We start from the raw sequence: 25,773 nt of genomic DNA on the forward strand, positions 1-25,773 counted from the left end.
ATGGAACGCCTGGCTGTTGTTGCACCTGGTGTGCCCTGCACCATCGCCATGCCTACGCTGCAGCCCAATCGACCCAACACTACGGGAGTGTCTCAGCTCTAAGGCTCCATCTTCTTGATCTCTCTCGCTATGACCATCTAACATAAGCCTCTCATCCCAGACCAAGCCAGATGAACCGGACCTTCTAAATGTCTGCGAAGATCTCTGCAGCCCAGCCATCTTCCTCCGGTGGTTCTCTATCTAGGTATGTTCTATGGTATGCAATGAAGACTAAGGGAGCAAGAGAATGGTATGACCAAGGCTAAATAGCATATATATCCACGAATTGGAAATATTGCAAGTTGAAGAGATATGAGTCAGGTGATGGTGACAGGCAGATAAGGGCAAGGATGAGGAAGGTTTGCCCGCACACTGAATTAGCATCTGAGCAATTGATTGATAAATCGACAACGCAACAGAATCATTTATCCTCTTAGACTAGTGGTGCTAATATAACTACGAATTTGGCTCTTGTGCATGTAAGACAAGCAAATAATCATGCAAACTACTGTACCAACCAGAAAAAATCAGTAGTAAATTCTTAATTAGAATTCCTTGTGCTAACACAGCATGGCTTAAATATTTTTTTATGTGATATTGTCACCTGGATGTAGCTATCCATACACTACAATCATGCGCATTTTTAATGCCGGTCCTAGACATCACAATCACCTGATCACTGAGAAGTGCCAGGCACCAGGATGGAGCAATCTAGACAGGATTATCAGGGAGATTAAGGCGAGGGTTCCAGCTGCGCTGCCCCCCCCCCCCCCCCCCCCCTAATTCCCCAAACCCTAGCACGCAACAAGCCAAAACGAGTGGCCGTCTTCTCTCCTCGCTTTCCACACGAATCCCATCCCAGAAGAGGAGAGAGGAAGCCAAAGCCTCTCCTAGATGCTACTTCATGGTTCCAGTCCCAAACCCTACCACCCCGCCGACGGCGACATCCACTAAGCCGCCGATGACGAAAACGATCCCGAGTTCCCCTCGGCACCACGGCCGCGCAGCCGCAGGCGCAATCAATGGCGGGCCGTAACCCAAGCACTCCGCGCGCCGCGGCGGCAGAGCACCATGGGTGCGCGCGGATCCGTGTGGCGGGCATGGGGTTCGCATCGCACGCGTACCTTGGCGAGAAGCGGCCGCGCATGGCGGCCCAGCCGGAGACGCGCCCCTCCCTCTCCGTCTCCCCGCTCCGCCGCGGCGAGGAAGAAGAGATGGAAGCGGCGACGAAACGAGGCTGAAAAATAATTTGCGAATAAAATTTTGATATAGTACGTGTTTTTAACGATCTTAAAGCAAGGATTGAAAAATCAAAAAAAACCCTAAAATCAAATTTGACTGAAAATTTAAATTTTAGCTTATAAGTATAAGCGAAAAGATGAGGCTCGATAACTGTTTTGCTTTTAGAGATCTTTTAGCTTGTTTGGTTTAAATTTTAAAAACAAACCCTCTAAAACTTGGTTTTCAAAACTAAACCTTTCTAATCGTCGTGCTACTGTGGTTCTGCGGCAACTAAAATTCCAAACACGTTTAATTTTCACCTCTCCAGCTCTCCTTGTATGAATTTGCTGTTTCGTCAGGTAAAAACATGAAATGCAGTGCACAAGGTAGTCTCAAATCTGTGAATGGATCTATGGATCTATCTCTGTAAGATCATCCACGGCAATTCCAGACCATCTGATAAACGTCTGAAGCAATGCAAATCCAGGTGCATGGGCCGCAAGAACATTATTGAGAAAGGTCAAAACTTTTTCAAGTCTGGAACCCAACTGCTGTGGCATAATAAAATAAGTATTCAGCTGTGGTTTATTTGATCATTGCCATGGCGCCATTGCAGCAACAGCAAGCATGTCAGCATTCTAACGTCTTGAAGAAGCACTCAGAACTTGTATACCATGTCTGCCGTGTATCCTAACTCTTTCAGAATTCCGGTGAGCTGCAGAGTAACCAAATTGACGATCAGTAAAACATTAACATGGCCAAGCAAAAGAGGGCAATAAAGGATAAAACGAATGTCATGCTGTAGTGATTTTAATGCAAATCTAGGATACAACTGGGATATTTAGATCACTGGAATGCTCCCTGGCTAGCTTTGACAGGTCTGTTAGCTGGAACTCGGCAAGCAAAAATTGTCACTTTTAGCTAGGAATTATCTTAGTATGTTCATCCAGATATCATTCTACTGTTTTCATCCAATTAAGAAGGATAAGAAATATGACACTAACTACAATCAGAAAAGGTAGATAGTAACTTCACATTACCTCGCCCTGTGATCTATCCTTTGCCTTGTCACCGGATATATGATTCATCATACCTGGAGGACCACAAACCTGACCAAGCAAAAAGCATTGAATGACTGATGCTTCCTTACATTCCAACGTTAATAATCATGTTTATTCTACACATGAATGAAGATAATGTTGATGGATATTATAAGTGAGCTTTAAAATTGTATAAACTCTTGTCAAAAGCTTAAAAAATATCAGCAGAACTATAAGAAGAAATGACAAAGACTACTCACAAGGATCAGAGAATCCTCCCCTGGCCGTGGCAAACCTTTCAAGGCCATGTCCTTGGATATGTAGCCAACACCACCCCTCCAGTCATTTGATGGTTTGTCCACCGTGTAGAATACCTAGAGAAAAATTACAAGGGCGTGTTACACTAACAAAAAAAATCCCATGTAATCAGATCAAAATGAATGAAACCCTGTAGTAATACCAACCTTGAAATTAGGATAGCTACTGGCAAGTCTATCTAATTCCCTTTTCAGCAAGATATCATCTGGTGACACATTGGCATAAATTAAGGAAACCTAGAAATACCAAGAACCATAAATCAGATTAGAACAAAACATTAGTCAAACATTATATAGCTAATAATGTTATTTGTGGTAGCAGTATGAAAGTAGATACATTGATCTGTTCTGTCATGTCAGCATGCCTAACAAAGTTACGTGGTATAGCAATATCGTTCACATAAAATGATAGTTTCTCAAAGGGATGTCACAAGGGTGCAAGTCGGTGCAAATAAGTTCAAAAAAATTGTGATGGCAACAGACCTGAGTGTTGTCATCACGGTTTTTTAGGATAGCCCTGACAACCTGCAGCATTGGTGTTATGCCAGTCCCACCAGCGATCTGAAAGCATATATATACATTTTGTTAAAATTAAAAAGAAAGGCCAGCTTGATAACTTCAGAATTTTTCTAGCTTTGGGCTTGCTAAATTGAATTGGCAAACATAGACACTTGGCTAAGGTTGAAGTCATGTCTTACCATGCCAATTTGTTTCTTCATATTTGGGCTATATCTGAGCTTTTCAATGGGCCTGGGAAAAAAAAAGAGAAAGACATCAATTACAGATATCCAATAACATGCATAGAAAACTCAACGGATTTTCACATCACATTACCCTTTGACCTCAACAACATCTCCTGGTTTCAGACTTGCGAAATACTGACTCATTTTCCCATCAGGATAAACCTGCAACATACATATAGCACAAAAATAACTCTCCTTTCAGTACTACCTTACACTGGTCTACAAGAACTGCTGATTTAAAAGCAACTAGCATGTTCTGAACTTCAGACATTAAACTTTGTGTTACCTTGATTAGCAGGTCAAAATATCCTTTAGAATCTGGATCGGAGATAGGTGTGTACCTGCAGAAAACATGTTAGATACCAATAAAAATCTAATCAAACAGTCGTACTAACATATGTTATATATGCAATAATGGATAACTATTTTTGTCTCTGCTTACGGGCGAATGACAAATTTTCTTCTTCCCTCCACTTCCTCTCCTATTGGAGCCCTGAGATGAATTAATGGTTTTAGAGTCTCCAAGGTAAGAAATAAATATAAAAATACTAGCTCATACTATCAGAAAAGTAGATGCAAAATGATTCACGCCTATAAAAGATTGAGGAGATAGAAGGCCAAAATATTAAACAAGTTGCTGCTGAAATGTACAGAATGGTATATAAAAGCCTCTCTTTTCTGAAACGGCTAACTGCTAAACAGTAACATTTAACATAGTGGAAAAAACATGAACTATTTATTCATTTAACATAAAGTGGTATTTTGCTTTGCACAATATTTGTTACAGGCTAGTAGCGACAACAATAATAATTAGCTAGAACACTGTTTCAGCTAAGGTTATTAACACAGAATCTGCATCTATACACATACTTTAAAAAAAACAATTATTTCGTTTAATTTATATAAATGATTCTCAGAGTAGAGGTATTCTAGAATATGCCAGAAAGTAAAGGGATACCTTGTTATGAGACATGAAGCAACATGTAGACCCAACTTAGTGGATGGGTCAAACGAAAATCTGCAAGATCAAATCACATGCATAAGCCTTCAATTAAGACAAAAGCATACAAAACAAGATAGAATGATTCGAATTAATACTCAAGACAATAAAATGATTTGAAAATTTCAAACATGCCAAAGGGAAAAATACGATGCACTGAATAATTTATTATCTTGAACATTGATATATCTGTTTTGAAAGTTGAGAACAATTAACAAAACATGAGGAGGAAAACAAAGACACTAACGTGAACTACGGGAAATTGATATGGGTGCAATTAGTCAAAATACAGAAGCATTACATAGCAATATACTACATATGCTAGCAGAGAATCTATACATTTACAGGATAATAGTCTATGGTTTCATGCAACAAAGACAAATTGCAGTGTACGTAGCAGGAAAAAATATTCCAGCAATTTGTTGTCCAAAAATGTATAATTTTACCAATATTACCTAAATAACTGTGAATTGTGGCTAACTGTTGCCTTCTCCTGGAGCTTGAACTCTAGCCACTTGTCTGGGTTAAGCGCTGAAAAGCAAGAAAAGAATTGTCAGTTGGAAGAAAATACAGAAATGAAACAGTAAAGACGTATAAAGAATTAACTAAATTGCTAGGAAAATAATTTAAATTATCACAAAGCTTGCAAGCTGCAACCAGAGTCTGAAGAGGATTCTTTAACTTTGTACATCAACACATTGGTGATCAGATGAGATTATAGGCAACAGAACCACTTAAAAAACAGTATCTAGGACACAGCAATGTAGAGGATCCAAATTATGGCATGAAAACCATACAAAGCACTACTAAAATGCCTACATGACCCTACACAGCACCATTTTTATCCGACCATGCCAAAATCCACAATCAGATAACATATTGATGTGCATTAAGTATCTGACAGTAGTATGCCTGAAGGAACACATTTACACTTGGCCTTGTCCATAACAAATGGAACATATATGAAAATTTCCATTTGCACTTGGCTGACTATTCTGTTCCTAGAAATTCGCCTTAAATTCCTACGCTACGAACAATTTGGACTACTGTCCATTCAGGCGTTCGCATCATTAGCCACCCCCAGCCTCTGGTAGGATGCAGAAAATACCGTAAAATAACAGACAAGACAAAAAATAGTCCATGAGGACATAAGAACTGTTTCTATTAATCCACACATCCATGAAACCTAGGCTCACCAACTTTAGTAGCGGCATCCTCGCCCTTCTCCTCCATGAGCGCCTGCAATCATTCGGCACCAGTGAGACAGAGAAAGCAAAGCTGCAGGAGAAATGGAGCCGGTGAGGAGGTTCGCTCGTACGATGATTGGGGGAGACGAGGCGCAGAAGAGCGCCGCTCCACCGGCGACGGCGGCGGCGGCGGCCAGAGGCACGCGGCCGCGGTGGGTCCCGGCGAGCCGACGCAGCAGCAGCGCCGCCATGGTGGAGGAGGAGGAGGAGTCGACGGCGAGCTCCGCGGCGGCGGGCGGCGGAGTGATTCCGAGATCTGACACAGGTGTGAAAGCTCGAGTGATTTCGCCCGGATGGTGGGAGGAGAGAGAGAGAGAGTGAGGCTGACAGTGTGGGCCCACGGCGCAGTGATCTCGCCACAAAAGCGACTCCTCTTGTTCGGTCTTCTCCACTCTTCTTCACTGCCTCCGGCTCCGGCGTTATTACCGCAAGTGATAGTTGAAAAATCACAACTTGACAGTGGAATTTCATATTCTCTTTTTCTTTATTCCAAATAATGTATCTTCAGATTATATCAAATCTGCTGGGTTGAAAGTCCAAGGTTTGATTTAAACTTTCAAACCAACTACTTCCTCTGTCCCACGAAGGATATCGATCTAGGTATTGTCAGCCAAATTAGAGTTAGGTGAAAATGATCATATTGCCCATGTTTTATAGGAATGTAGCTAATCATGCGGAGGCTTGAGAGTAGTACGTTGCAACACTGCAATAATCAGTTATACTGCCACATCTACTTAAAAAAATATTTAAAGCATGATAAAATTAATTAATAGCTAGTGCTTGCAGCAGCGGTACACATTGGTACCAACTTTATAGATTATAGTAATCCAATCGGTCCCATCAATTAAAAAACTTCATTAGCTAATGTCACTTTTCTGCGCTACTACTAGCTGATGGGAAAGTTCAGCATCGAGTATTTTGGGGCATTTGCTACTGAGCAAAGCGACTTCCTTTGTGGGACGCAGGGAGTAGATAAAGTTATGATTTTTTTTTTCACATAGTATGGAAGATCTTTCAATTGTGAGTTTAAATGAGTTGGAATTTCAGATTTCAAGTTTCTAGTCGAAAGTTATAAGTTATCAGAACACTTCTTCAGAAAAATGAAAGTAACTGCTACATCCGCACTATAGGAAAGGCAAGTCGATGAACTATGAATCGGTATGACAATGTCTGATAAGGGATGAACTCTTTTCATATTAGCATATTTTTTTAGAAACCATAATCATTACAATACAACGGTGAAATGTTAAATACATGTTCAAGGAAGAAATGATGCCACAATTAATAAATTATTTATTCAAAAAGTGGGTTGCTTTTTCAACCGTCAGATTATCCCCTAGCGTATGAAATTCATGATGTGTCAACCTAACCCTAATAGGCCACTTTTCCTCTTGTTATTATCCCCTCCCCTCCACCTATCGCCGCCACGGCACCACCGCTCCTCTCTTGCATCTCCATCTTTCCCCTTTCAATAGCCATTGTACCACCACTTTTCTATTCTCGTGTCATTATCACTTCGTTCGTCGATCCCCTCCATCTATTTTCGTCGCCAATCCTCTCCCCATCTCCATCTCCACCCCCTCCCCCCAAGACCGCCGCTGCCACTCCTCTATCACATCTCCATCTACGCTCCATCCGACTACCGCCGCCCCTCCTCTCTCACATCTCCATCTCCATCCTTCCGCCCACCGCCGCCGTGGCTCGTACGCCTCGCGCCATGCTACCAATTGAAACGGAGAGGAACACAGATCTAACCTAATCCTTTAGTCGATTATCCGCCGCCATCTATCTCTACCAATCGTCGCCACCTTCCTTGTCTTTGATGCTACCATGGGTACATCTATGTCAATCCACCGCCGTGAGAGGTAATCCACTTTCCTTCATATTATTAGATCTGCATCTTGCGACTGCCATGTTAACCATTAGATCTAGTGTTGCTTCCAGTGGGCAAAGCGCTTGAACCTCGCGACTAATAGCATTTTTTAATGTGCGGCCACTTTTTGTAGACACGGAAGCCAGTTGGCAGTTGAGAAGCAATGACGGAGCCTGGGAGGTCACCTGACCTACCCGAGAGATGCTCCACCACTGGTTGCTACTCTTGAACCCTAAAGATCCCAGAGGGGATGGCCGATGGTGAAGTAGGCATGATAGCCCTCTAAATTTGGGTACCTATCATTGTGATTATTTGAGATTGTTTCAGGCAAAACACTCGTATATATCTTATATATGTAGTACGTACAATTTTGAGTATGCATTCACAGAGTATTAGGTAATACCCTTTGAAACTTTCTTCAAGTAGCAAGTTAGTTAATGAATTGAAACAGTAAACTTCAACTAAAATTCTAAGCAAGCTTAGAAATAGGCAAAAATATATGGTAGAAGTGATAAGAATCATCTTTCACCAGGGTGTAATAGAAACACCCATTTAACAACCACTTTTGTATATATGGTCATCTTTTAATTCTCTAGCTTTCAAAGAAAATAGATAGATATGGCAAATATCTCCTGTTTTAATATGCAAGGCTTGCTAGCGTTTGGTATAACCTTTTTGTTTGTATAATAGACAAGTATTAGTGTGTAACTCTGTATGTATTGCACATAGCTGTAAGTGGAAATGGTCATAAATAAAAGCTAAGGCAGTGAGCTGTAAGAATATCTCCTTTAATTTTCTCACTGTATTTTATTTATTTCAGGAGTACAGCCGAGAGTTATAAATGAGGTGCCAACTGCCAAGTATGATGGTGTCTTTACATGGAACGGCAATTTGGTAAGTTATATCTGGCGCCTTGCTTACTTACCATTTCTCATGTTATAATCTTCTCATGATTATATGCTGAAAGAATAAGGTTAGATAACCCTGAAAAAGGCCAACAATATAAGCTACAATCATATCACGATTAATTATGATGTGCATATATCATTATCATCTGATGGAACAAAATTATTTTCCATAATTTGGGAACGGTGGTCAATCCATTAACTCCAAATTAAATTTCCTAACAAACGCAAAAGTAAATCATAAAAGAAAAACGGGCAACATATACAGTTTGTTACACCATTCTCTGCCCATGACATCAATATTTCTACTAGCAAAAAATTGCAAAATAATCAGCACACTCGACAGCTCTTTCGGCAAGAGCCATAGTAGTCTGAGCTTCCTATCATAAACACCGGATTCCTGTCACACTCACCACTAGCAGCCCAACGCACACACCTATCATCTTCATCTGTGCACTCATCCTCGGATGCAAGTGATGATTTTGGAGAATCCAATTTTCTCAAATGTATATGTTTTATGGCTAGCCATTTCTCTCCTTCAAGGACAGGACATTCTTCATATTGGCTATCCTTATCTATTTCTCCATCAGGCCTTAAATTGAACAGCAGGATTGCATTGCCCTTGGCTGGTCGCACTGCATAACCAGAACATTGAGATGGTGCCCCCTCCTTAGCTTGAGCATCCTTCATCTAAAATCATAGTTTAGTATAAGATCTTCTGCTCAAATGAATCAAACCACTTCAAGAAATTACATGTGCCTAGACTATAAACAGTGCATGATTATTCTGATAAGGTGTTCTGAAAAAGTAGGCCTGGTGAGGATATAATTACCTCAGATCTGGGGAAAACTGTTTCACCACCTTGCTTGACATCAGAAAGATATATCAAAATGGTCGCAAGCCAATGGCCACCAGTGCTTGATTTAGGTTCCTCCTTGATACTGCCACGTCTGTTCACTCCATACTTCAAGACCTGAATGTTCTCTCCATTTTCTGAAGACCAGCAGGAATGTCAGCAGCCAGTACACAGCATGCAATGTTTCTGTGTTGTCGAGTGAGTGATTACCTTTTGGAAGAAAGCTCCATAACGATATCCTGTCCTCAATCTTGGAAACAACTATATCCTTCAAGAGTACAACAATATAGGTGTTTAGAAGTAGCACAGTCCACGGCTAATAGTACTTCATACAGTAGATCATAAGTTCATCCTTTTAAAAAATTCCACAAGTTTAACACCTACAGTAAGCTACATATCCAAAAGAATGATGAAGAAATAAATATCAGGAAAGGTATATAACTTCAATTTCATTTAACTGCAGCCACAGCTAACCATCAAATTACAGGCTAAATCATACTAGATTGTCAAATATAGGGATTGGAGGTTTCTCTTGTATTTATTTCAATGAGAGTACATTTTCTGCATGATTCCAAAATACCACAAATTATGAAAAACGGATGTATGCTCACTTCGCTATTAGCTAGGTACACTTTGAGGCCTACCTCGATATTGTTATACGAACTATTTCTATCACCATCAGTAAATGCTAAAGATGACTCCATATTACCACGTCCCTGTGATAATGAAAACATAAGCAGATAAGCTTCGATAACACAAATGCAAATAATAAGCTGTGATAACAGTGTTACAAAAATTACCGTAGATACTAAATGGTCGCACTCCATGTCAGAAAGAAAACCTTCATACAAGAAGATCCTATATTAAGGTAAGAAATGGGATTTGCCCACCACGTAAAGAAGAATAAAACAAGACATATCTGAAAAATTAAGATGTTTAAGAGAGTTTGAAGTACATGACTATAAGAACCCAAGTTCTCATAATAGGATATGTAAACACATCAGTGGAAGTGGGATAAATGATCATCATATCAAGTTGACAAAACCGACCTTGGATGCCATGAGAGTCTCTTTGATTTTGAAGGATAAACAAGGTGTGAGCTTGAAGCAGTTGAGCCACCTGTGGAGTTCACTAACTTTTCTTGTGCAATACTCAGATCAAACCTGAAAGGAGTAATACATGAATTCCATAATATAAGTTCTGCTAAGAAAAATAACTCAAAACAGTGTTTTCCTTTTTAAATCTCAGTTTCCTGTTCTTATCAATGATAGAACATTTTCTCCTCCATTCTCTCCTCCTTCGTAAGCTTTTTTATATTTATTAGTGCCTTCCAGTCCCACATAAAAAATTTAGAAAGAACATCCATAGACAAAATAGAAGTCTCTCCCTTCTCTCATGGCCCTCATACCATTTTTTAGATGACAGGCTTTACCATTTCCCCCATCTATGTTGCCCCTTCCCCACTGCCTCTTGATTGTAATAATTTAATTGGTATGGCCTCAGTTTTATGATAGGAATCTCACATATGCCATCAAATGGTTGCATCAACCCACGATAATCAAAGCGATTCATCCAAAGTTTTATACTAACAACACCAGCATTCAGATAATGCTCTATTGCTCTTTACATTACATAAGACCTTCTAAATTGATCATAATGCATCAATACCGTGATCATAATCAACACAAGATCATCAGGGAACAATATAAGACAGGCAACATTATACTTCAGACTTCAAAGGCATGTTTTTGTTCACTACCACTAGCCTACAATGTTCTTCCTCTTGAGCGTGCGGGTGGGTCAAAATTACCCACAACAGCAACTGTTGCAAAAGACATCAACACTCATGAAAACCCAATCTTGAGAAACTGAATCATGCTAGCCACACACAATTCCTCCCTAAACACAAGCAGATTTCTTGGGCGCCAAATCCAATCAGAGAACCTTACATCAAAATTAGCAAGAGCAAGAAGAGCAATACCTGCGCGAAGAAGCCAGAGCACCAGGCGGCGCAAATGCTAGCCATGCCGCAACAAGCACCAGCACGGCTCCAATCCCAGATCCCATCCTCCCCTCTTCCCCCTATTCCGGTCTCCTCCTCTTCACCTGCAGTTCGGACTGAGCTCTTCTCCTGCAAAAGAACACCCAGATCTGCATCTCTCTCCCCCGGCATATACAATTCCTTCGGCAAAGGGATGGTCTGCAAGCCCATTGGGCTGCGTTGCCACCAAACAGGAAACGGCCCAAGGCCCCAAGCCACCACAGAGGAAGACGGAAGGGCACAACACAATCTCACAACGATAAAATTGTTCCAGTTCTTACGACACGACGACAATGCAATGCAGGTCTGCTTACACGCACAGAATTCAACAACAGTTTAAGACACATACAAACATGAGTCCGACAGACACGGATGGTAAATAAATTAAATATAAAATTGTTCTGGTTCTTGACGATCGATGAGAGCTAAGGTAGCAACGCGAAATGATCGATCGATGCATGGCATGGCAGGGTGGAGATCGATCGATCATGGCGAGCGAGAGATCGACGATGGGTTTATGGATGCTCATACCCCTCGAGCCAGTCGCCGTAGATGCCGGTCATCTTCTTGAGGCTGAGCATCTCCAGGCGTGTCATCTTCCGGCCTCCCTGCTCCGGCGGCGGCTGCTGGGCGACAAGGTTGGCGTCGCTGGCGGCGGGCGGCGCCGCAGCGGCCATGGATGCCGCGTTGTAGCCGCTGCTGCTGCTGCTGTTGTTGTTGACACGGTAGTGGGGCGGCGGCGGCGGCGGCGCCACCGGCGGCACGGAGACGAACGTCCTGGGCACGGTCACCGCCACGCTCCTCCGCGCCGGCATCTCCCACGACGACGACGACATCGACGACAGCCTTGAGCCCTGGCGGATCTCTGCGTCGAACACGTACGCGAGGCGGCGAGGAGACGGGTCAGGTGTAGCCGTGATCCGCGAGATCCCGACGTGAGATCGGCCATGCACGCGCACGTACGTGTGATCGATCGAGCTAGCTAAGCTAAGCTATGGCGATCGAGAGCGAGCGTTACCTGCAGCGGAGACGTGGGGGAAGGCGCAGGTCTCCCCGAAATAGCAGGTGCCCTTGTCCCTGAACTCGAAGCACACCTTGGTGATGGCGCGGTGGCCGCCGCCGGAGCCGGATCCCCTGGCGAGGAGCTCGTGCACGACCTGCGCCGGCGGAGGCGTCGGCGCCACCGCCACCGCCACGGGAGGCGCCGCCAACGACGGTGAGGGCTTCCTCCAGCCGCCAGCGCACGCGGTGAGCGAGGGGCGGAGCTCCTCGTCGCCGTGGGCGAACGTGCAGCCGTCCTCGAACATGCATCGGCCGCTGGTCACGAACGTCTCGCACACCCTCGTCTTGTAGAACAGCTTCTCCGGCGGCTCGTACGCGAACCCGCCGGAATCCGGCTCCACCGCCTTCACCGGCGGTGGCCGCCTCCTCGCCGGCGGCCCCGGCGACAGCACGATCACGTCCTCCGCATCCCGCCGCCGTCCCACCTCCCACTCCATCCCACCCCTCCCCGCCATCGATCCCGATCCAAACCCTAGCTCGATCTACTACTGGCTCCCGCAGCGCCGCCGCCAACCAAGTGAAGAGAGAGCAGCACAAGAGAGAGTGGTGGATTTATAGCGAGAGATTAAGTGAGGCAAAAAATGGATCGATTTGGGGGCGCCGTCTCCGTCGCAATCGGGATCGGGTCAGAAAATTTAGCTCCAGATCGATCGATCGGTCGATCCACCGGCTGCGATTTGGCACCATTTGGGGGCGGATTCATACGCTCCAGTGCTCCACGCAGTGTAGGTGCAATAAACGGTTGCCTCCTTTGCTCCTCCTCGTGCTCTCCTCTCTCGTCGATCGCGTGGGCAACGTGACGCTCGCTTCCGCCTCCGCCGCGCGGCGAGCTGGGCTGGCTCTCTCTCGAGCACTTGGCCCGCCGCCGGCGAGCTGGGCCGCATCCGCGGCGGCGACATGGGCTTAGATAGTTATTATCTTGGGCCGAAGAGCTGGGTGTTTTGATGGGCCGGAGAGGTGGGTTTTCTGGAATCTTGGGCCTTGGTTAGTGTAGCACGTTGAGCAATGATGGAGGCAGGGGTGCAGTGCAGGAGAAGCTCATGATGATCCGTTCCGTAGCCGTTCATCATCATTCGGCAGTGCAGTGCCCTCTCAGGCTCTCACCGTCTTCTCACATGCGTGCAGCGAATCATGCATGCACATGGAGATCGAGATAGAACTACCAAATACAATAATGCAGCTGATGAAAAGGAGTTGCAATGGTCTTTTTTTTTTTTTTTTGCTTAGAACTACACAGAGACTCACAACGCATGCAAACTCTACCTCTATAAGCGGTGACAGGCGTCTCGCTATCATCGATTACGTCACCTACCACTGAAAGCACAAGGCCGTTAAATCCTGAAAAATTCACTCTCATAAGAAGTCGAACCCATGACCTAATATGCTACTAAGGTTCTTTTAACCACTAGCCTACGTACCTTTTTACAGTTGCAATGGTCCTTGATTCTCGCCATGACCAAAACAAACACAGCACCAGCCGGACTTGCACACATGCTACTACTGCATCCGCTACGAAACACTACGAGGGCTCGTTCATTTGTAGAAAAATAAGGATTTGGATTACTAACAATTAATTCCTATTAGTGTCATTCGGTTTGTAGGATTAAAGTATAGAAAAAACAAAGCAAAAATTATTTTCCTACAGAAAACATATGATTTTTCCGTCCACTCAAATCTCTTGAAAAAATTTCTCTGGATTGATGTGCGCAAACAATGTTAATCCTCCATTTTTCCTATTCATATAGATTCAAATTCCACCAAATCGAATAAACCCTAGGCATTTCTGCATATTTTTCAAAATTTATCAAGACATCCTTATGTGCAGATATATCTATCTATTATCTATCTATTATATACTAAAAGTCCATTAAACTTCCTACAAACGCTCTCATGCCGCCACATGGTGCTCTAAAAACGCTCTCAAGCTGCCACATGGCGCAATAATAAAATAGAAAAAACTTAGAAATTCTAAGAAAAAAGAAAAAAATCTAGCCCTCGATTTTTATTTAAGTTGGTGGACCCATTAGAACCCCTCCTAATTTACCGAGCAATACTTTCCATAAAAAAATTGATTAGAAAAAGCTGAGAAGGCATACGTACGTATGGATTAACAGCCACGGCCGAGAAAAGAAGAAATGATATACAGAAAAAAAAACTGTATACGTACGTACTACTGGAAATTAAAAAAAACATCGCTTTTTTTTAAACGTGGATTTGCACTTCTCTGTATTTTTTTATTTTATGACGGCCAACGTTAAATATTTAGTGAAACTACCAAAAGAAAACGCTCTTTGTACTTCCTTTGTATTTTTTATTGTTTTTTATATATTGATGACCAACGTCATATATTCAGTGAAGGTGGTAGTATAAGAAAAATATATTACTTTACAAACTTGCACAGCCAAAAGTAGATCTATATTATATTATAAAATATTAAATAAACGTATATTGATAGTTCAAGATGAAATAATGAGTAATTAAAATATTACCCAGGACATATTGTAAAAACAGAAATAAATAATGTATTGTTTAAAAATTATGCCTCATTTAAACTACTAAGCTGCGCATGTTGTGCAAATACATTCTATACATTTTTTTAAAAAAAAGCTATTTTCATCTTTGTAATATTTAATACTTAATTAATAATGCGTTAATGGTCTATATCGTTTTGTGTGCCCTACATAAGCTCAACCAATGAGGTCGAATGTAGCCTAAGTAGGAGATAAATTAGATTATTTACTATAAAATTTAAAAGTAAAGAACCAACTATATTATTAAAAAAATTCATTACTTTGGATCAGATATATATTCTACGACTAGCTATTGTTCACTAATCCATATATTTTTAAGAAAAAAATCAAATAGATTTTGGCGTTCCTTCCCTCTCTCTTAGCTATAAAACTAAAACAGAAACAATCAATAATATTGGAAATCTCTTAAAAACACAGCGTCTATGCACCCTACCCCTTTAGTACCTCCAAAAGACTGAGCCGACACATTTTAAGATTAAAGAAGTTATCACGGCGTCTCGCTATCGATGGATACGTCACCTACCACTGAAAGAATAATTAATCGTAAATGTCAACACCCATATCAAATCTAGGACTTGAACCCGGGTGGGCAAGTTCCACCACAAAAAATCTAACCAGTTGAGGTGCACTCACTTCGCAATAACATTGAATATTAAAACAACCATAATTTTTAAGCTACATTCTGCAATACTCATGTGCCTTTTAAACCGGTAAACTATTAGTTATAATCGTTAAATCTATCTTACATAAAAAAAGAATGTATTCATGGTACATGATATTTTCAAAATATTACCGCGCAATTATATTTCGTCGTTATCGTATTCATGTTAGGCTGCATGGAGCCTCTCACCCACCCTACATGAAATGTTCATATATGGATTGCCTCTCAAACTACATCAACCATATTAGACTATATAAACCCAAAAATTTAGTGGAGCTTCATCTTCCACCTAATTAATCCTTTAATGAACTATGGTCCATAGATATGTAATTTCAAAAACACCATATTTTTACTTTCGTTGACATGTTTTCTTAAAAAAAATAAGTCTACCTTAATTTTAAATGATAAAAAAGATTATAAATAATTTCTTATAGATATTATTTAAATATGATACAATATAAAACTAATAGGTCATAAAATTATAAAAGCAATTAATGCCGATGAAAATAATTTATGGAGAAATTGTGCTAGATGTTCTCCGTTTAATATTTTGCTCTTATAGATATCTCAAACTTAGCTTACAACACATGTCCGCGCGAATGCGCGGTCTACCTTCCTAGTTTTAAAAAAACACGCAAAAATAATGCTTTCGAACGTAGGTCATAATAACTGATGAAAGAGAACTACGAATGGTGTGATTGATATCTCAATCAGCGAACAGCCATTTACATGCATGCATCATATCCATGTCATGGTGTGTATATACGCCATCGAATCATATCGTACTCCGATATGTATGGAGCTAGCTCAATCTATACTACTACTAATAATCGATCATCAACTACTCCATCCTCATCATGTCGTCGATATTGAGCTAAATATAGTTTATTTGCTTAATTAAACGAATCACACTCACACGTGAGTATAACCATCAAAAAAGAGAATCACACGTGAGTGATTTTATCATTCCATCCGATTTGTCTAATCGAATCGAAGGAAGAATAGTCTACTACTACCAGTCCAGTCTACCGATACCGATGGATCGGGTGAGAGATCACATCAACGCACGTATATGCTACACGAGCGAGTGACCGGTCGATGGCTACGAATGCACATGCTAAGCTAGGCAGTTTCGTGGGCGATCGACGTGATGGATCAGGTGGCTCCGAGAGGGTGGAGCCAAAGCGCAAGGATACATCATACTCCCTCCGATTCATTTTAAGCGCAACCATAATTTTTCGAGTATAATTTTAACCGTTCTTCTTATATAAATTTTTTAAAATTTTTTTAAAAAAACATAAGTCATATATAAAGAAGTATTATTTATATTTTATCATCTTATAACAATAAAAAAATTAATTATAAAAAAATTTTAAATAAGACAAACAATTAAAGTTAGGTATGAAAACTTATGATTGCACTTAACATGGATGGAGGGAGTATATCCGAGAGCTTGTGCTACCGCTGCTGCTGCTACTCCAGTTTGCTGCCTGTTGAGCGAAGACGACGGCGTACGGACGGCGAAACTCCGGCGACTATATATGCAATGCACCTGGCTATTTCAACCCCTGAGCATTCATGATTTCATTAATTCCGGTGTGTGTGTCCATTTCTGTATTGCGTTTTCGTTCGGTAAATTGGTGGTACTACTAGTAGCTGTCAGTCGTGAGACGTGGTTTGTTGGTTACTAGTAGATCGTGCTAACTAATCAATCAATCAAACCATTATATGCTTACATTCTCGATAGCTCTGACCCACCATGACACTTATACGTGCCTGCCTATATATATTCCTTTTGTCCACCAAAATCCATCTTGGATGTGTTTCGAGTTGATTCTTTTTAATACTTTGAACATCACTATTATTTTTAGCTACTCTCCTTACCTATTTACTTGTCATCAGAACTGTTTGCAACTTTGGCCATTAGTGACCTCTTAAACTATTGGCAAAATTGCTTCCATAGATCGGAATTCAAGTTCGCATTTTCAATTTTATAGCAAAATTTAGCATTGCCATCATTGGCACCGTTGAACATAAATTGTATGGCTAGCTGACACTCAGCTGGTTATGTTCCGAGTAGTTATATTTATGGTTAATGATTCTTTTTAGTGACATGCTATATACCTATTAATAATAAGCCGTTCAGTCTAATCTTTTACGGAGGCATGTGCATTGCATGTGTACAATTATATAGATAGTGAGTGTACGTTTGCACTTGGTTTTAGGGGAAAAAAGCCTACCAGAAAATTTTTTAAGCGTGAGCAAATTTCAATATAACTAGTATTTACTATAGAAATAGAAATTTTATTATCGATTTACTCATCAGTATTAAAATTTAGCGGAGTTTTTGTCAACTAGTCCGGGCGGCCTAAGAAGAGACATGCTTGACATGTTTCCATGATGAGTATAGAGTATACTCGCTCCGTCCCAAAATATAAGCATTTTTAACTATAAATCTAGACAACTGAGTGTCTAGATTCATAGCCAAAAGTTGTTATATTTTAGGGGGATAAGGCAGTAGACACTTCGCGGGATGGGGCTGGCTTTATTTCCGCGAAAGGCGGCACAAGAAATTGCGCGCAGGCGCAGCGGCGAGATCGGCTGGGAGATGCGCGCACGGTGTCCGGGGCCACGCAAAGAAAGCTGCAAAGCTACTGATGCTTCACCGATCGATCGATCGATCGACCGAGGCAACTGGTGGGGGCTCGTGTCTGCCGCGCACGGGTAGCAGCCGACTAGCCCAACCCAGTGACGAACCGCGCGTGCGCAACCGCGCCATGAGAGCAAGCATGCAGACCCCCACCACCCATGGCCGCCTGCCACTCACTCACTCACTCACTGAGAAACTAACACTGGTTACTCATTGATTAGCACTCTATGTACACTACTAATCTCCCCTCTTACAAGTGATTAATTAACTAATTAACCAAGATGCATCATGCTCATGCATGGCAGCTACTTGATCAGAAGTAATCGAAGTGATCTTCCGGTCGGTAGTTGTACGGCTCCTGCCGCTCCTTCTTGCTCATCATCATCACCTTCTTCGGAGCCGGCGCCGGCGGCGCAGGAACCTCCGGTGGCCGGACGGACCTGACGAGTGCCCAGTTGACGCCCTTGAAGAAGGGGTGCCGCTTCACCTCGGCGGAGCCCATGGTGCTCCCCATCCGCTTCTTGGGGTTCTTTGCCAGGAGCTGCAACATCAGGTCCTGCGCCGTCTTCATCTCCTCCCATTCGCCGGCGGCGGCGGCGGCGAGGCGAGGGAAGGTGACCGGCTGCTTGATGATGTTGATGAGGGTCTTCTCGTTGCTCTCGCCCTTGAACGGCGTCCGGCCGTGCAGCATCTCGTACATGAACACGCCGAGCGTCCACCAGTCCACCGCGCTGCCGTGGCCCTGGCCGGAGATCACCTCCGGCGCCAGGTACTCGTGCGTGCCCACGAACGACTTGGACCGCGCCGCCACCGGCTCCACCACCACCACCTCGGGCTCCGCCGTCTCGGTCTCCGCCTCCTCCTCGTCGCCGTCGCCATAATTACCCGCCGCCGCGCCGCCACCGGCGCACTCCTTGGCGTGATGGCACTTGTGCACGCCGCGGAAGATGCACGACAGCACCGGCTGGATCGTCGGCGGCACGCACGACGATGGCGGCGGCAGCGGCGGCTTGCCACCAGCGCCGGCGCTCTTGGCGGGGCGGAGCAGCTTCGGGACGACGTCGCACTTGAGGGAGAGGTCGAAGTCGGAGAGCATGATGTGGCCGTCGCCGCGGACCAGGACGTTCTCCGGCTTGAGGTCCCTGTACACCACACCCATCATGTGCAGGTACTCCAGCGCCAGCACAGTCTCCGCCACATAGAACCTGCCATACACAACACAATGTTAATTCGTTTTCAGCAACATCAGTCCACTGTCCGACAAAGATAATCCATCTACAGTAAGAGACTAGGAATGTTTAATAACCCCAAGATTCTCTTCTCTCTTTTTTTCCCCCTCTTGTGAGTATCAAAAGCTTAAGCTGCACAATGGTTTGGGTTTAAATCTTACTAAATCATTAGCTTAGTATGAACCCCAAGTGGTGCCAACAAATCTGTTTAGATTGGCACAGCAAGACAAAAAGGAGTTGGATGAAAGCCCCAATGCAACATGGAAAGACGATCACTAACCTAAAGCTGAGGGCTAAGCTTTTGCAAAAGTGACACTGAAACAAAGCTTGACCCTGGAACAGAGCTTTTCTCCCCCACACTTCAGATCTTCAGATACATTCATTCAGACCACAGTAGTAGTAGTGGTAAAACAAAGAAAAAGGCTAGTGGAGCAGTAACTAAACATGAAAGGGTCATGGGTGGGGGCACACATGCATTCACACGTTCGACGTGGGTGTGGAGGTGGAGGTGTACGAACCTGGTGGAGGAGATGGTGAAGCGGCGGCCGGGCTGGCGCTGGCGGGCGACGTGGAGGTCGCCGCCGGGGCAGAACTCCATGACGAGGCAGGCGTAGTGCGACGCCTCGAAGTCGGCGTACAATGTCGGCAGGAAGGGGTGGTCGAGCGTGCGGAGGATGTCGCGCTCCACCTCCGCGCGCCGGAGCTTCTTCCTGAACGCCAGCGCGTCCTTGTCCACCACCTTCATGGCGTAGAGGCAGCCGCCCGCCGTCGTCGTCATCGACGACGATGACCATGGCTCGCGCAGCCGGCACAGGTAGACGTTGCCGAGGTCGCCGCTGCCGAGGCGGCGGACGAGCCGGAAGTGCTCCAGCCCGACGCGGCCGGCGCCGGCACGGAGCCGCCGGATGGCCTCCCACTCGGCCTGGTTCGCCTTGTGGGGCTTGTACCGGCATGACGACGCCGGCGTGTCGCCGCCGCCGCCGAAGGAGCGCGCAGAGACCGAGCTGGAGCTGCCAATGTCGCTGATCCAGCTCCGGCGGGAGTCCGGCGCCGTCAGCGAAGACCGGCTACTGTCGTAGTCGGATTCCTCTTTGATGGCAGCCATTGAAACTAGCTGCAGAGAAGTGAAACAATGCAGTTTGCAAGTGCAGAAATAAGGAGGCTTGCTAGCTACTAGTTCTTCCAGCTCTCTTCTTTGCTATATAAGCAGCTGTTGTGACCTTGAGAGAATGGATGGCATGGTGGCAAGAGCTCAAAAGACTATAAAGCCACACAGCCCAGCTTTTCTACTGTAGAGTAGTATCTGCTTGCCAAGTATATACTAACTATTCTCCAGGATCTAGAGTTTTGATTGTCACCTTTTTTTTTCTCCACTTGGATGGATGATTATGTGCAAACAATCATTACATCATTGGACCCCCAAGGATAGTTGGAACTACCTGGCTCAGTGTCCACAAGCAGCTGCACCAAGTGAAAGCCAAAGCAGTAAGTATTACATGGGTAGAAGTGTAGTATATATGCATAAATAACAGAACAGAAACTAGAGGGGAAATGGAATCATGCTATGCACAGTGAAGTGTAAGCATGGTGACACTTTGCTTTATGCCTGGATGGAGTCACATGAAGAGGAGCCAAGGGCAAGTAGGTTTGCTTTGGTATTAAAGAAAGATGGAGATAAGTAAAGCTTTGCAGTTGAAAGTTACAAGCACTGCATGCATCGCCCGTGCAGCGGTAACGCCAAACTGACTAACCTCACAACGGCTGAAACTAAAGGAGATGCTTCTCCTTTTTCATCTCTCTCTTTTGGTGCATACCTGCTTCAAGGGATAATCACCTCATGTGAGTCCATTTAGTGGCCACGTCGCACTGTACATATCAGCTGCCTTCCTGCCATCTGTTCCTCCCATGCCTTAGATGCTGCCTTGCCTGCCTAAGCCTCTGTTCATCAGCTGTTTGCCTGAAGTTAACAGCAAGGCAAGAACATGAACAGCATCAGGTCATGTCTTGTTCGTGCTAAGTGCTAACAACTGTCCCCTTTGAACCATTGCTAGTGCTGATTCTTGCATCAAGCAGTTTCTTTGGAGGTGATATTGGAGCAAGCAGGCAAAAGCTTTGATACGACCTATATGCACCTGCGAGAAACAAGACAGTCAGATGAGAACAAAAGAGTATATGTACCAGGAAAAAGTTCAAATGTCAAGTCAGACAGAGGTAAGTAGTAGTGGTAGTGGTAGTTCAGTTCTCTATACTTCTACTCCCATATAGCGTACAGGGACCATGATGTTTCATTTGCCCAGATTTTTCTATGCCTTTTTATAGTGTGTTTTTGCTACTGCCAGTACAAGCACAAGGGCCATATGTCATATTTTCGTCATATCAGGTCAATGTTTTGTACAATCCTGTCTAGCAGGATTCACTGAGACATTTGCAAGTGGAACTGTGGGAACATTCAAAGCCCACATATCTCGATGGCAGATCCTGCCCAGTCACTTTGCAGAAAATGCATTGCGATTGCAAACATATCAGATCATACTTAGGCCTCCTTTGATTCAAAGGAAATTCATAGGAATTTTAGAGGATTTCATTCCTATAGGAATTTTTCCTACAAAGCCCTTTGAATCAAAGGAATGAACCCTATGGAATCCTATAAAATTCATATGGAATGCCTCTTCCTATACAAGTTTTGGAGGAATTTTAACAAGAGGTAGAACCTCATGGAAAAAATCCTTTGAGTCTTATCTCTCATCAAATTCCTGTGTTTTTCCTGTGGTCCAATCAAATGATCATTCCTACGTTTTTCCTGTGTTTTGCAATACTCTGTTTTACACTTACATTCCTATCAGAATCCTATGTTTTTCCTATTCCTCCGTTTCTCCATTCCTGTGATTCAAAGGGGCCCTTAATTTACGTAGTTACGAGGAGCAGGGGTGCAGCTAACAAGATTATGTATGTATCAGAAGCCACAAAAACTCTTAATTATGTGCTGCAAATACATGTAGATCCCTGCATAATGTTACTCGGTTGGTTTGAATAGAGTCGACCAAAGATAAGAAGCAGTAACCAGTAAAGCACAGGTAGCAATTTAACACTTCACCATATCAAGAATAGTTCAAGTGTTAAGGAGATGAACTAAACTATGTATACTTATACATGGAAAAAAAGTTTAAACAAAACAAGAAGAAAATGAACATGAAAACTCAAGCTCTATTTGTAACAAACCAAGCCAACCTAGTGATTCCACAGTTTTAAAATGAGCCAAGCTATTCAAGGGCATTGTGCATGGATTGGAACAATGCAAACCTTGCAGTTATGACATAATATAAGCTTGCAAGATACTGTTCAGCACTTCAACTAATATTGTATTATCCAAAAAAAGCACAATGACATTATGCAGAATATACAGTACCATAGCAGTGGATCACTATCTAGTGCCACCTTTTACCTTGGAGACCGAAACCATTGGGTAGCACCAAGAAGAAAAGGGTTCTTACTGTAAAGCATAGCACATTGGAATCATTGCCAAACGAGTCCAATTCAAAAAAGGTTCTGATCGGGGTGAAAAAGTTTTGTTTCCCGCAATTATACCAACACTGTAGACAGCCAGATACCATTACCCATGGCTTGGAGAAGAGCTGGAGAAAGGAATGGCCTCACTGCAGGTCCACAAACAAAAGGTAACAAGACAATAATAGAAGGGAATATCCATAGGAGGCGTCTAATCAACAGGATAGTGATATAGACTAAACCTTGCATTCAGGATGGTTATTTGATCGTGGCTTGCCTGCCACCGTTCACCTGTATTAGTATAACAGCATGGATGATTGTTCTCTTAAAATGAAATGGAAAAATGTATGTGATTATCGACAGCTTGAGCAAGCAGGTCCCAGGTTAACAGTGCATAAAGTTTGTTTTTAGTGATGCACAACAGTTATTTGCAAAAAGACTTGAATAATTAGAATCATTCTGTCATGGACCAGTGCTGTAGCCCGTGAACATCAGTGTTCACTTAGTACCACATTTCCGACTTTGTCTAGGTCGGTGGTCCACAGAAGGAAAATGTCTCAATTGCAAACAGGTTTAGAGACTTGCTTTGCCTACAACTCGACTTGCTTTGCCTACAACTCATATAATATCCAGTGCTCCTACCCTGAGGTCCCATTTAGTCAAGGCTAGAGTAATAATATTACTTAACGCATCTCTTGAGCTTGGGTGATTAACCACATTTTTTTATAAGTTAGTTCAGTTCTCGCCTTCTCCGCAAACAAATGCATGTCTTCTCGTTAATTTGCATATTCTGTCCAAGAGGTATAGAAGAATGAATAGGACCCACCTATGTACTCTCATTAGAGTGGACAATATGGAAGGAGCTCAATGCGCGCGGTTTTGAGAAACAAGATGTCATCAATACAAATTGTTCTCGAGAACATGCTCCAAGAACTCCGAGTTTGGAGGGGCACTGGGTCGTCGAAGTGCAAAACCATTATGCAAGATCTAAATCTGTAAAAGGAACAAAAAAATATCTTTGGAGCCTGTGTGCTCCCAGTTTTCTTGTTGTGTAATCAACTTAATTTCTGCTCTAATGGAATGACATGCAAAGCTTTTGTGTTCCCCCCTGCAAAATTTTTATTATACTCATCCCCTGAAGGCCTGAACCTAAACCAAACACAGATAGCACTATAGTGCAAATATGCAAAAACAACATCCCTTACAATGTATTCGCAATGATAAATAGCAGTACTTAGTAAATGAACACTGATAACGGTATTAATGTATGCAAGAAAAAGGGTCCAATGTGGCTGCATTCCAGATAAAGGAATGGAAATTGCAAATCAGGCTTTACAAGCATGCCCTACGTTATCTCTTGCTGAATGGAAATTGCCAATGGGATATAGTAACAAGTAATTCTTACTAAATCAATTAAAAGGATAATTGGCCTAAGTTTTACCTAAATCCATTAGCCTGCAAGAAACAAAGGGATGCACTTAGGCAGAAACCGAGTGCATCAGCAATCAAGCAAATGCAAATGTAACACGAGCAGGGTTTTCAATTTCAAAATTGGTTTTTATGCTGCGGGGGGGGGGGGGGGGGGGGACCGAAATTATTTGAAATTTTGACTGATTTTGAATAAAATTTGACCAAATTCACAAAAAAAATCAGGTGAGATGTCGGGGGGCAAAATTACCGAAATTTCGAACCCTGAACACGAGACCAGCACACTAGATACAAGATGGTGGAGCATGTGTATCATTTTCAACAGAAGTGGTGTGTAAAGACCGGCAATGTTCATTTGGCGGTGATTTTTCATATATATGTACTGAGAAGCTGCAGCTCTAATAAATTTGTGAACTCATAGCTGAAATCTTTTGCATGATACGCCTAAAACTGGGAATGCTATAGAACTAAGAACAGTCATTCATAAAAAGCATGAAGTATAATTCCTTCGTCATAGGAAACTCTTTTTTAGACTACAGAAGAAGCACTTAAAAATTGAAACTACATGGCCTCTACTCTCTACAACGGTCTCATGTGGAAACCACATAAGAAATCCCAGTTACAGCACTCGAGATGTAAACTAATCACACTCCTTAAGAAAAAAAAAATCTAGTGTTCCGCCCTGTCTAATCTACCAATCTACATTACGTATGTGCTTTGTGTATCCCACTGTACCAGTTAGGTTCAGGCTGTTAGTTTAATAGACTAATACTGCTAACAGCTACACAACAAAGACAAAGCGCAATATATACTTATATAGCAACTTCCCGATGATACTTCCGAATAGACTACTACCTCCGTTTCAGGTTATAATACTTTCTAGCATTGTCCATATTCATATAGATGTTAATGAATCTATGCATACATTCATATAAATGTTAATGTTAATGTAATATGTTTATATATTGTACATGTGAGTTGTGATTCTGTGAGGCACACCGATGGCAACCCATGGATCAGACCGCCACGGCCGGCCACCGCAGTCGCCGGGAAAGGCGGACGGCAACCCTTCCCCCCCTCGCCTCATCCAGCATCAAATCGATACCAACATCGCCGGGATTACACGCGACGCGGAGCAGCGGAGGCGGCGCCCGCAAGGCCACAGAAACACCACGCGCGCCGGCCAGAGCAGAGCACGAACCTGAACTCCTGAAGGAGGCGGAGACCGCAGGTAGAGGGAAAATGCCCCGTCGCGCGAGACCTGACCGCGCCGGCCGGCCTCCTCCTCGCCGCCTCACCGACACCGGCGCCGGGGAAGGAAGCAGCTTCGCCGCCGATCCGACGAAGCCCGAGACAAATCCGGAGTAGTTTTAGTAGGCCTCAACATGGGCTAAAATTCGGCCTCGAATTGGGCCTAAAACTTTTG

General features: G+C 43.2%; 4 protein-coding genes across 14 annotated transcripts; all 4 read right to left on the reverse strand.

Moving 5' to 3' along the window:
- Positions 1-1,687: 1,687 nt before the first annotated feature.
- Positions 1,688-5,980, reverse strand: LOC127779610 (NADH-cytochrome b5 reductase-like protein). The gene is made up of 13 exons (XM_052306438.1): positions 5,679-5,980; positions 5,557-5,599; positions 4,816-4,891; positions 4,319-4,378; positions 3,803-3,853; positions 3,647-3,701; positions 3,452-3,522; positions 3,316-3,367; positions 3,101-3,178; positions 2,765-2,854; positions 2,561-2,674; positions 2,301-2,369; positions 1,688-1,975 (listed from the first exon to the last, which is right to left on the reverse strand). Exons 1-13 carry the CDS (start codon positions 5,796-5,798, stop codon positions 1,919-1,921), a joined length of 936 nt encoding a protein of 311 aa, XP_052162398.1. The 5' UTR covers positions 5,799-5,980; the 3' UTR covers positions 1,688-1,918.
- Positions 5,981-8,535: 2,555 nt separating this feature from the next.
- Positions 8,536-11,381, reverse strand: LOC127767150 (probable prolyl 4-hydroxylase 6). The gene is made up of 7 exons (XM_052292395.1): positions 11,223-11,381; positions 10,291-10,404; positions 10,042-10,099; positions 9,886-9,957; positions 9,452-9,509; positions 9,218-9,378; positions 8,536-9,075 (listed from the first exon to the last, which is right to left on the reverse strand). Exons 1-7 carry the CDS (start codon positions 11,306-11,308, stop codon positions 8,716-8,718), a joined length of 909 nt encoding a protein of 302 aa, XP_052148355.1. The 5' UTR covers positions 11,309-11,381; the 3' UTR covers positions 8,536-8,715.
- A 416-nt stretch (positions 11,382-11,797) lies between these two features.
- Positions 11,798-12,799, reverse strand: LOC127784123 (zinc finger CCCH domain-containing protein 1). The gene is made up of 2 exons (XM_052311318.1): positions 12,301-12,799; positions 11,798-12,147 (listed from the first exon to the last, which is right to left on the reverse strand). The coding sequence occupies exons 1-2, from the start codon at positions 12,797-12,799 to the stop codon at positions 11,798-11,800; spliced, it is 849 nt and encodes a 282-aa protein (XP_052167278.1).
- Positions 12,800-18,375: 5,576 nt separating this feature from the next.
- On the reverse strand, positions 18,376-25,736 carry LOC127784055 (protein kinase PINOID 2). Of its 11 annotated transcripts, none has more exons than XM_052311288.1 (6): positions 25,549-25,736; positions 23,162-23,210; positions 21,167-23,068; positions 20,774-20,876; positions 19,934-20,529; positions 18,376-19,391 (listed from the first exon to the last, which is right to left on the reverse strand). In XM_052311288.1, exons 5-6 carry the CDS (start codon positions 20,518-20,520, stop codon positions 18,500-18,502), a joined length of 1,479 nt encoding a protein of 492 aa, XP_052167248.1. In that variant the 5' UTR covers positions 20,521-20,529; positions 20,774-20,876; positions 21,167-23,068; positions 23,162-23,210; positions 25,549-25,736; the 3' UTR covers positions 18,376-18,499. The 11 variants fall into 11 exon arrangements, with proteins under 11 accessions (XP_052167248.1, XP_052167233.1, XP_052167269.1 ...); XM_052311273.1 differs by having other exon boundaries at positions 23,746-25,736; XM_052311309.1 differs by lacking the exon at positions 23,162-23,210 and having other exon boundaries at positions 21,167-21,547.
- Positions 25,737-25,773: the final 37 nt, after the last annotated feature.

This window comes from Oryza glaberrima, chromosome 1 (genome assembly GCF_000147395.1).
Source record: "Oryza glaberrima chromosome 1, OglaRS2, whole genome shotgun sequence".
NCBI classification, from domain to species: Eukaryota; Viridiplantae; Streptophyta; class Magnoliopsida; order Poales; family Poaceae; genus Oryza; species Oryza glaberrima.

Excerpts from the sequence above, each read along its gene's own strand:
- LOC127767150 (XM_052292395.1), bottom strand. The coding sequence starts at position 11,308 with ATGGGATCTGGGATTGGAGCCGTGCTGGTGCTTGTTGCGGCATGGCTA. Across the intron at positions 10,405-11,222 it reads GCTCTGGCTTCTTCGCGCAG|GTTTGATCTGAGTATTGCAC; the intron begins GTATTGCTCTTC and ends TACTCCTTTCAG. Across the intron at positions 9,076-9,217 it reads CAGTTTTCCCCAGATCTGAG|ATGAAGGATGCTCAAGCTAA; the intron begins GTAATTATATCC and ends CTATGATTTTAG.
- LOC127784123 (XM_052311318.1), bottom strand. The coding sequence starts at position 12,799 with ATGGCGGGGAGGGGTGGGATGGAGTGGGAGGTGGGACGGCGGCGGGAT. Across the intron at positions 12,148-12,300 it reads CCCCCACGTCTCCGCTGCAG|AGATCCGCCAGGGCTCAAGG; the intron begins GTAACGCTCGCT and ends TGTTCGACGCAG.
- LOC127784055 (XM_052311309.1), bottom strand. The coding sequence starts at position 20,520 with ATGGCTGCCATCAAAGAGGAATCCGACTACGACAGTAGCCGGTCTTCG. Across the intron at positions 19,392-19,933 it reads TTCACCATCTCCTCCACCAG|GTTCTATGTGGCGGAGACTG; the intron begins GTTCGTACACCT and ends TGTGTATGGCAG.
- LOC127779610 (XM_052306438.1), bottom strand. The coding sequence starts at position 5,798 with ATGGCGGCGCTGCTGCTGCGTCGGCTCGCCGGGACCCACCGCGGCCGC. Across the intron at positions 3,854-4,318 it reads GCTTCATGTCTCATAACAAG|GGCTCCAATAGGAGAGGAAG; the intron begins GTATCCCTTTAC and ends AATTCATCTCAG. Across the intron at positions 1,976-2,300 it reads AGGATAGATCACAGGGCGAG|CTCACCGGAATTCTGAAAGA; the intron begins GTAATGTGAAGT and ends GTTACTCTGCAG.